The 10,880-nt window shown below is 38.3% G+C and overlaps 1 protein-coding gene across 1 annotated transcript; it reads left to right on the plus strand.

The window, feature by feature from the left end:
* Window positions 1–842: 842 nt before the first annotated feature.
* On the plus strand, window positions 843–10,171 carry LOC104511905 (cytochrome b5 reductase 4; the record flags this gene model as incomplete). Its single annotated transcript, XM_010154701.1, has 6 exons — window positions 843–983; window positions 2,344–2,490; window positions 3,141–3,291; window positions 7,559–7,645; window positions 9,207–9,371; window positions 9,920–10,171. Coding segments are annotated over 6 exons (746 nt in total), but the record flags the coding sequence as incomplete, so codon positions are not given.
* Window positions 10,172–10,880: the final 709 nt, after the last annotated feature.

The raw sequence follows: 10,880 nt of genomic DNA on the forward strand, positions 1-10,880 counted from the left end.
TTTCATCTAAGTGCAGACCTTGCATAGTTTTTTATGCTTTCATTTTTTTAAGTTACCTTTTACACAGCTTTTATTTGATGCCCAAGTTGAAAAGCACTGTATTTGAAACCCACGTCCTCACCAGCTGTATCAACAAAAATTGATATGACCACGAAATTGATTTAAGTAAGCATGTGAACATATAACTGGAGTTCGTAATTTCTAGTTAGCCAAAAGGCACCGATTCATGTCTAAAATATTTATTGAAAGTGCTAAAGTGTTCATTGCCTATGTAGGCACAGATGTTCATTTCATTTTGTCATGGGTAAGCATTTAAGTATTTGTATTGTGTACCTGAAAAACTGTGCCAGGCTGTGTCAGCAATTCTCCTTGTGCTAATAGCAGTGAAGCTGCAGCAGTGCAGGATGGTCAGCCCAATAGCTGTCTGGGATCCTGGATGGGTTTAGTCTGTTCTGGAAGACTGTGTTGCTGTGCCTAGCCTGTGTTTCATTTGCATTAACCAAACTGCTTGTAGTCTTCATATATGTGTTCTAGTGGTACGGCAAATTTAGTACAGGGGAGTCTGCTTTCTGCTAGTATTTGATGGTTTTCTACTTCTTCCCAGTCAATGCTGGTAACTTAGAGATTCAGTCTCTTGTAAGAAGGTCTAATGTAAGGCTATAAGTGAGCCCTTAGTCCAAAATTAAATAATTATATGTAATGATACAAGAAGCACCTGTTCACAGTGTTTTTATAACTCTACAGAGCGAAATACATACTTTTCTCTGTCTCTTTTAATATAAGATGCATAAGAATAGAAAGACAGATTGAGACTTAAGTAACAAGTAAAACCATGTTTTTAGGACTGTTCTACAGAAAATGCAAGTTGGTTTCTAAGACAGAAGTTACCCACGACACCAAGCTCTTCTGCTTAATGTTGCCTAAGAGCACACATCTCCGTGTTCCCACTGGACAACATGTTTACCTCAAACAAATCATTACAGGTAAGAAAGACTGAGAATGTAGCTGTGGATATATTAACATAAATCCCTTTTCATAGTCTTGGGCGAATGCTAAGTCCATGGCCACTAATTCCCTGGTTGTAGCTAGAAGGTCTCTGCTTCCAGGATCACAGTCAGTGCTTAATCATCAGTTACCTGGATTAGTACTCCTGGAAAGGTGGCTGGCACTACTGTTGACCTTATCAGCTTTCCTTTCAACTCTCCCTTTAAACCATTCTCTCTCAAAGTCGTGCTGTTCATCTTTGAAGGGGGTAGAGCTCATTATGTGGGTTCGGTATGATTAGTCAGTTCTTTTTAGTTTGCTGCTTTTTTTAGCGCGTGTAGGTAATGTTGCAATTTTGCTTTGGTTGGTTTTTTTCTTCTTCTGAGGGATTTATAGTCATGTAGCACTACTATACACTCTAGTTGCACGATATTAATGATAACATGAGGTTGAGAGAGGAATTCATCTTGAGAAACATAGATTAAGCACTATTCATAGAATCATAGAATCACAGAACGGTTTGGGTTGGAAGGGACCTTAAAGACCATCTAGTTCCAACCCCCCTGCCATGGGCAGGGACACCTTCCACTAGACCAGGTTGCTCAAAGCCTCATCCAGCCTGGCCTTGAAGACAGACAGGGATGAGGCAGCCACAGCTTCTCTGGGCAACCTGTTTCTATTCTTCCAAATTTTGTAAAACACAAACATAAAAAATAAAATGGGAGGTCAAAGAAATATGTTTGATTTGGGTGGGTTTTTTTTTTTTTGAGGGTGCTTCAAGAAATTTTCTCATCAAAGGTAATTCTGGTCACTGTAGTTGCATTGCAGTATGTAAGGCAGGAAGATTTCAGAAGAATGTTTAAGTCTCCTTTAACTGTGAACCATTTAGTCCTCCTCCCTACCTAATTCTTTGCTGGTGTCCAACTTTTGCAATCTTTCTTTCTATCATTATACAATAGCTTTTTGAAATGATAGTAGAAGAAAATATAATCGCACAGTACTAAACATCTGCTATTTCAATTAAGAAAAAATCAGGCTGTGGTACTTGATATTAAATGCAAATTTTCAGTTTTTGATGTTCTTTGGGGATGACTCTAGATCTTCTCTTCCAGTGTTTTGAATTGCTAAGTAGTGTAGAAATATTGTACTGTATGGTAGCCTGGAAGTGGAAGGCTACTGTGTTAACAACTGGTGCAATGGAAAGTAACATACTTGCATAAAAGCATGTGATGGTGTTACTTTTATGGGATATGAAGATTATTTGTTTATTGCCTGTTCTTTTTGGTATGTTTGCAGTACATTTACTAGATTTAGAGGTTTTTTCATGTTATTTCAGCTACCTTTTTGTCTTCTATCTAGGGACGGAGGTAGTAAAACCATACACACCTGTATTGCCTTTCTTGGATTTCAAAGAACCATCTCACCATGATGGTGCACATATATATTTAATGATTAAAATTTATTTCTGTGGACTGTTCACACAGGCATTTGACCACCTACAAATCGGTACGTATATGTTGGGGGTGGGGTTTGTGTTTGGTTTTGCAGTGATTGCATTATCTTTTCAGATTCACTGTCTGGGCATTGTGATGTTCTTACTGTTTACCTACTTACACACTGGGGGGCATACTTACGATGGTGTTTAAACCTTATTCTCCATGCCCTAAATGGCTTATCCTCAGTGTAACTTGGAGCTGCTCATTACATAAAGCTCTCCTGACCGATCATCCAAATGTGTTCATCTTTAACTGTTCAGCTATGTCAGCTGTGTCACACATTATGGTTGATTGTATTTTGATTGTATACACATTTAGAACAAGTTTTGTACTTTTGAATAAAGAAAGCGAGGTCTGTTTTATTAGACTTAGAACACATTTCCTTTTCTGTTTTAGATATGGAGGGAGATTTTTAACACTGACTTTGCAAATGTTTATGTACTCATACAGTGTAAAATCCATCAAGACATTTTAATTGAACATCAGTTCTTTTAGCAAGAATGATCCTTGTGTGAAATGTATAGTACCTTTCTGAAAGTAAGCCTAATACTACAAAGGTGAAGGCAATTATGAAAGGGCCTTTAAAGAAAACCAGAACAATAATTAGCTTGGTTTCATCTCATTAATGTTTACCATTCTTTTTTCCTCTCTTAAATAAAGGAGACTATATTTCTGTGAGCAACCCTGAAGGTAACTTCAAGAAGTCACAGGTTCAAACTTCAGAAGAACTTTTTTTATTGGCAGCAGGCACAGGCTTCACACCAATGGTTAAACTGCTGAATTTTGCTCTGGCTGCAGTTAGTTGCCTCCGGTACGTACACTGCTTATGGTTTAACCCCAGGCTAGAGCAATCCACAAGAAGGATGTAGCAAAATGGGCAAGCCTCAGTGTCAATAAAGCAATTAACAAAAGAAAATGCTATGAAAGCATTTTACTTCAACTTATGCCAGAGGTTGGCATGCTTTAGGGAAGAGTCTGTCAGCGTCTTAGGGAACTTACACATACTTGGTTATTGGCTGCCATCCACAAAAGGGACTGATTTGCATTTTGGACTTTAATTGTGGTACAAAGGGGGTCACCTATAGACACTTGGGGGAAGGGGAAGGTGGTGTTTTGTTTTATTTTTCAACAAACTTTGCATTTGAGTGCCTTTTATTAGCATTGAAGTATTTCAGTGTAAATACTGGGTTTTTGGACTGAGGAGGTTTACAGCTGTTTAGTTATGGCTTCTCTTCAATCTGTTAAAATACCTAGCAGACTTTTACATTATTTTCACCTGCTAACCTGCACTAACACATTTTTACCAGATGAGCTCCCGTTTGCATAAAAGTGTAACTGTTCTTATGGGAACTCAGTGCTCACAGTTAGCTTAGGATGCAGCAACATCCGTTTTCTTACTAGTCGAAGCCAATGAGTTTTTCCTTCTTGCCATGGAGGCCTGTGAGGCGCTGGAGTGACTGGACCTGGTACAGGCTGTGTTTATATGCAGACACTTAAAGCTTCATGATTTTTTGACTACTCTAGGTGACAGTTTCTTGGCCTTATTTGCTTTTTAACCCTCGCTTTCTCTTTTGGGAAAATATTACAAGAGGGCCTTTAATATGTATGTGTATATATGTATTATATATACTATTTGTATAAATGGGATTACATAAAACCAAAATAAATGTAATTAGCATAAAATTACCTTACTGAAGAATAATGATTGCCGCAAACTCGGATTGCACAGACTGGAAGGCAAATTGCAGGAAGTTGAAGAAGGACCTGAATCGTGACCGACTTGTCACCTGGGGGTGCAGAAGCCGCCTCTCTCTGTAATGCTGAGCGAGTGCTGCAGAACCTCCAAGGCTGCACTCAGAATGCTGGAGAATGCCCAGCTTCCCTAGGCAGCACTTGCTGTGATCATATGAACAGGACTGGATCATTAGATTTCCATTCTTACTCTCTAGCCAGAGCATCCCTATTACCTTTTAAATCTGTTATTTCTTGCCTACAGTAAATGTGGAAAACAAGTTGTTCGCTTCCTGTCTGCAGTATCCTTTTGTGCATGAAGTCATAATGCTCTTCCTTCAGCCTTGTTTCTTCTCTTACAGGCCAAATTGTGTTTGGCCAATGTATTAATTTAAAAAGAATATCAGTCCTCTATGCTGTTTTTTCCTTTCCAAGATTAGTTTGTGGTTTTTTTTACTGGTGTTGTATAACTGCAGTCAGGTGGATACATTTCTTAAGGAAGACTAAGGCACTAAACACTAGGTAGAGGGCTAATGCTATTCTCAAGTAAATATAGGATTCTTGTATTCTATTCTTGATTCTCCTTGGTAGTTGTATCTAGTTTTGTCTCCAGCTTTTCATTTCTGAATTACCATTCTGTTCTCATATTCACTTTTCATGTAATGTCCCACTTTCAGCATCACTCTTGTTTTGAAGGTGATTTTTATAACTTTTTCTACCTCTCCTTCCTCTGTGTTAAAATCCCCTACGGTCTCTAACTCCTCTGTCCATACACCTTTCCGTAAGACCTTACATACCAGGTTTTTTTGAGTTTATTGAAATCTACATCCCTTGAAGTAGTTTTCATTATGTTAGATTCTCCTTTTTTTCCAGAAGACTGAGGAAGTTTCTCATTTGTTATCTAAACTGCTGTCATCATTCTCTCAACCAGCTTTTCTGTACTGAAGGGTTTCATAGCTAAAAGGAAGAGGTGGAGATTTAGATGTTTTCTCCCTCATCTCTAGCAAAACTGTTACCAGTTCATTCTTCTACGGTTTTCTATTCTCTTTATAGTGCCGAGTACTGAGCAGTACTGCACCAGATATATTTATCTACACTGGGGAGTATCAGTAACGGTGTCTCAAAAGATTATTCTCCAAGTAACCTATTTTTGCCTGTGTGCCCAATGAACAAAATGCATGGCTTTCCTATGCACTTTTTAGAGTCATACAACTGTTTAGGTTGGAAAGGACCTTAAAGATCATCTAGTTCAACCCCCTGCCTTGGGCAGGGAAGTCTCTATTGGCTTTGTTCCCCACCAAAGTAACACTTGATGCTGTTGTGCACCATGCAGACTTTGACAGCACTACATTCTTGAAGTGAGCTTTATTTTCCTTGTTGTCAGGGAGGTAAGGAACCTAGATTTTTGGCATGTGCTAACTTCTGAATAAGGTGATTTTAGTATTTAAAGATGCAGCATAGATGATATGGGCTGTTTTGTTCTACACCAGGCAAGTTTTCCAAATCTTGTACATTGTAACTTATTTGGGGTTGTGATGCATCTGGAACTTCTCTCTCTCAATAACACTACTGATGATGTGTATTAATACAATGGTCGTATCTCAAATTTATAGTTTGGCAGCAGAAAATGAATGTGCTTCTCATAATTAAATTGTGATGTCTTATATTTGGCATTTTATACAGCTTGTAAGATATTTTCTGGTATCTTGAAGCGCTACCAAACTGCAAAAGGGAAAAGGTCAGAAGTTGTTCAAATGGGTTAACTTCAGCCTGGGAGAATGTATGCTTTTAAATGGCAGTGAAGAACTGCCGGAGGTCATGAACTCTCTGCAGAAGCCGTAGTGTATGTGATGCACTTCTGTGAGAGATAGAATCGTATAATCGTAAGTCCCCTCCCAGCTTCCTTGTCAGCCCCTTCAGGCACTGGAAGGCTGCAATAAGGTCTCCTTGGAGCCTTCTCTTCTCCAGGCTGAACAAGCCCAACTCTCTCAGCCTGTCCCCATATCAGATCTGCTCCAGCCCTCTGAGCATCTTCGTGACCTCCTCTGGACTCACTCCAGCTGGTCTATATCCTTCTGATGTTGAGGGTTCCACAGAGAGCAGATGACTCTCTGCAAGTTGCAGGGAGTTAATAGTTTGAGCACAGCATCGTATAAACAGACTGTGTCTAGCGCTAGTCCCTTAGAAGCAAGGTCGGCCACATGTAAAAGGGACACTGACTAGTGGAGTGCCATGTTAGGGAACTGGAATTGCAGGACACCGATGTGCAGGACCAGCAGGCTTAGCTGACAGCTACCCATGCGGTTCTGCATGTGTTTCTGTGCCAGGCATCCTGGTGGTCCAGCTTTCTGCAAGTAGGGCACTGAACTTACTGCTTCTAGCACCACAGTAACATGCTCTCTGCTCAGAGCTGTGCCTGAGTAGAAAAAACAACAGTCGTTTAAAGCCCTGTGGGGTGCAGTTCAGGAACCGTGTGAATTTAAGAGCACATCATGTGTCTTATATCGGTTGTCCCCAAGGTATTAGTCTGTCATTAGCAAAAAAAGGAAAAGTTAGGTTTATATGGCTTCATCAAATGTAAATTCTGTTTTGTAAAGTCAGGGGTTTTTGTGGTTTAGCTCAGCTGTAGCATAAAAATCTGAAAAGGCAATAGTGCTGACCTTAATGACAGAGCATTCATTTTTTTATGTTAATTAACCGGCAAGTATAATGCTCATCAACCTTAGCTTTCCAGGTAAATAGATTTTATAAATCAACAAATGAAGTAGGAATAAGATAACCTAGGACAGAACTGTAGTTTGCTCTTCAATTTATGAGTTAATTGTCTTTTACTTCTATGTGTTTAGATTCCATCTGTATGAAATGAATATTGATGTAACCTTCTTGAAATTCCAGTTTCACCTGTACAGGCTGGTGTATGTAATATTAAAAAGGTGTACAGAGTTCACATGACAGCTATTAATTGAAGCAGTAGTGCTCAAACAATATTGAGAAGCCACTAGATAAAACGTGACAAGCTATCTTGTAATTTCAGTCAGGTCTTAATAACTTCGGGGACTTTATTTTTCCTATGACAGCAGTTCCTGAACTAGAGGTTGCAACTGCAGACAGGGTTATGACATTGAGAAGAGAGGTCAGAAGCCCAACAGACTTTCAGATACAGCAAGAAAGAAGCTGTATTGGGTTAGTGGCAAAAAGATTGAGGATGCAGAGGTGCAAAAAAAAAACCAAACCAAAAAACCAAAAAGTAAGTAAAAGGCTTCTGTATAATGCAGTAAGTTCTGAGTCTTTAACATGTGTTTCAAATAAATAAACAATCTGCAGTTACTTTATTTTTTTCTTTTAAGGACAGCGAAGCTGATCTTCTTCAACAAAACAGAAGATGACATTCTTTGGAGAAACCAGCTAGAGCAATTAGCTCTTAAAGATGAAAGGTATTTAAAAGTCTTAAAGAGAACAACTTGTACCATCCCAGTGTATAGGAGAACAGGTCTTGGGGCCTAGACTAACTGTACAGCTTTGGCATGAAGACAGATCCTGATTCTGTTAGCTAAGAATTTAATGGGACCTAGGGAGTTGAAGGAAATGTGTTTATGGAGGAAGGAGATGCTTAGCAGCAGGATTATGTTGTTGTGTTCTATAGGTCCCATAGGAGGCCAGGGATTTGATTTGAGAGTGTTTAATACATAATTATGGGAGGTGATATGTTCAATGAGATGATTAAGCCTGTCTGAGGAGCTTTTTGAAGGCAAATGAAATGCGACTAAGCAATACAAAATACAGGTAAGCAAAGAGAAGCACAGAAGTGACAGAGAAGGACAGTGTACCCTCAGACCAACATCCTAATTTAAAGAAGTCTTGAAAAGTCACCTCGGTGTCACTTAGCTGAAAAAATGTTTATCTAGAAATTCAAAGTTTAAATTAAGCCTGTTACTTTCATTTTTATTTACTGTCTAATTGTTGCATTTTTTCCCTCAATTGCAGTGTAATTGCAGATTAAAATGCACTAGTGCACATGTAATGTCAACTTGGTTTAGCAGGCCATGGTTCTGTCAGGAGACGTAGGAATATCAGGTTGCCTTTTAATTTCAGTACCCTGGTTTTCATCACTAGATAATTGCCACTGCCTAGATTTTATGTGATAGAAGTAAGTTTTGTCTATGCTGACTTAATTCTTAGTTGAAATTGTATGGACAAATTAATTTCACTTGTTTCTTCACAACATTGAAGTGAAAAATCAATATTATTTCATAACCTGGTGATGCTGCGTAGATTTGCATTGTGCAAATTTATAGTAAAAACCCTTTCTCCCTTTTTCCCTGAGGAGCCTCAGAAACACAAGTATTTGGGGTTTTTAACCAATAACTACTCTGTTAGTTTTTTAAACAAGTTACAGTATCTTCTCATTAATGAAATTGTACTGACGTTTTCATAAGTTTGGCTAAGCATTAAATTCTTGCCGGAGAGGGTGGTAAGGTACAGGGTGCCCAGAGAAGCTGTGGGTGCCCCATCCCTGGAAGCGTTCAAGGCCAGGCTGGATGAGGCTTTGAGCAACCTGGTCTAGTGGGAGGTGTCCCTGCCCATGGCAGGGGGGTTGGAACTGGATGGTCTTTAAGGTCCCTTCCAACCCTAACCACTCTACCATTTTTATTTCACTGCTTGTGTATTGAGCTACACCAACATTTGTCTAAGTGACCAACGAAACAGTAAAATATGTGCTTAAGTATCTTAATTGGTACTACCTGGTTTTCTTAGTAAGGTGAAATATGCAGCAAAATTTTGAAGATTGAAGGATTGGGTTAATTAAATACACAATACTGGGGGTGGGTGATTGACTTGATTGGTAGGAAAAACTAAATGTCTGTGAGAACTGATACTGTGCAGTGGGAGCTCAGCAGTACAGGAAAGGAAGTGTCAATGTCTCTGTCACTAGCATTTTGTGTAGCAGATTTCTAATCAGAGCCAATACTTAAGAAATATTCTTCTGTTTACTAGGTTTGACGTTCAGTTCGTTCTTTCACAACCAACAGAGGACTGGGTGGGTAAACAGGGGAAGATTTCTTCATCTCTTCTCTGTGAGTTGATGAAAAGAAGCAGAAAAGACTCCAAAGTGCTTATCTGCATCTGTGGTCCAACACCTTTTACAGAACAAGGAGTACAGTGAGTATTATAAATGATGAACTAGAGAATGAGGAATTGTCTTCAAATTTTATCATCTAACCAGCTGTAGTGTTTCGGATGTGGTAGCCTTTCAAAAACGGCCTTATGTTTTCTGCTTTGCAAGAGCACTTTTTAAATTAAAAAAAACCTAAATAATAAAAGCATCTGGCATCATACTTGAGGAGTATATTTAGTGTGTAGCTCAGTAAATATCAGTAATATGTAAATTTCATGAGCTCCAAGTTGTCCAAAACTTTCTAAGAGCATCTTTTTTAAAATTACTGGTTTTTTCCCCAAGGTTTTAAATGGTGCTTTTACCTGATGTTGGTAGAAAAGTTGCTGTAATAGGAAATGAGCTTTCTGTGTTGTTAGCTTGATAAATTAAGTTACAGAAAATAAAACTCAAAGCAGTTAGTCTTCGATTGCAAGCAATTAGCTCAATTGGGTTTTTTTGAAGGTAATGGTGCTGAAGTTATGCTTCTGCTGTGTCTGTGTTGGGGTTGTGGTTCCAAGCATTAATATGTACCTACTTGATTTCTGACTTTCAGATGTCTGAAGGATCTTGGATACTCTCAAGAGGAGATACATGCTTTTACTGCATAAACCCATATGAGGATATCAATGTTTGTTTGTATAATTCAATCTTATTTATTTACCTTCATGAATTTAAATAAGTGAGAATTTTGTAAGACTTGAATTCAGTTTCACTCTTGGTACCAATCTGTTTCTTGGAAAAAATATATATTTGAAAAAATTTTATACTGTGTTTTACCTTGGTTTTGTAAATATTTTTGCTAATACTTAAGTCATCCAGGTTATTAATTTATTGTTGATGCAAGCAAAAATGTTGCTTGCCCCATTATGTAAGCTATTTCATGTTATTACTTCACAAGGATTCTTAAACTTATGACAAGCACTGATTTAGGGTTTGAGTTGAAAAAGCTTATTATTTCTTACTGTAAAACGTCTTAAAAGCAATACTGTCTGAAATTAAATATTGCACTGTAACTCAGGTAACTGGTCATTGGAAAATGCTCTTTTTCATCTGATAATCTCTATTTGACTTGCAGGTTATCCAGATACGTTTTTTGGCTTTGTAAACAGAATAAAATTACCTTTGGTAAAATGCAAAATTTACATGAAATAATAAAAATTATGAATTTTACATTATGTTATGCATTTTTATAAATTATTTGTATTTTCAGTTTATGCTGTCATGCAGAAAGGTTTGCACAAGCTTAGGACACACGTCGAGAACTTGGAACACAGGTGGAGAGTCTTGGTCTCCCACAAAACTTTGTGTGACCTCACTGATACCGGGCATCCCTTGTCAGGAGACACTCAGAGGGTAAGAACACAACAGCTTATGGCCTGCAGATACCAGGGTAAGGACCATAGAAGTACCTAAAAATATTTGACAGGCTGCAGTAGTATTAAATGAGGTTATTTGAATCGGTGCGGTTTTTTTACTCCATTATTAGGTTGCCCAGAGAAGCTGTGGATGCCCCA

The sequence above is a fragment of the Eurypyga helias genome, unplaced genomic scaffold (assembly GCF_000690775.1).
Source record: "Eurypyga helias isolate BGI_N326 unplaced genomic scaffold, ASM69077v1 scaffold1307, whole genome shotgun sequence".
NCBI lineage: Eukaryota > Metazoa > Chordata > Aves > Eurypygiformes > Eurypygidae > Eurypyga > Eurypyga helias.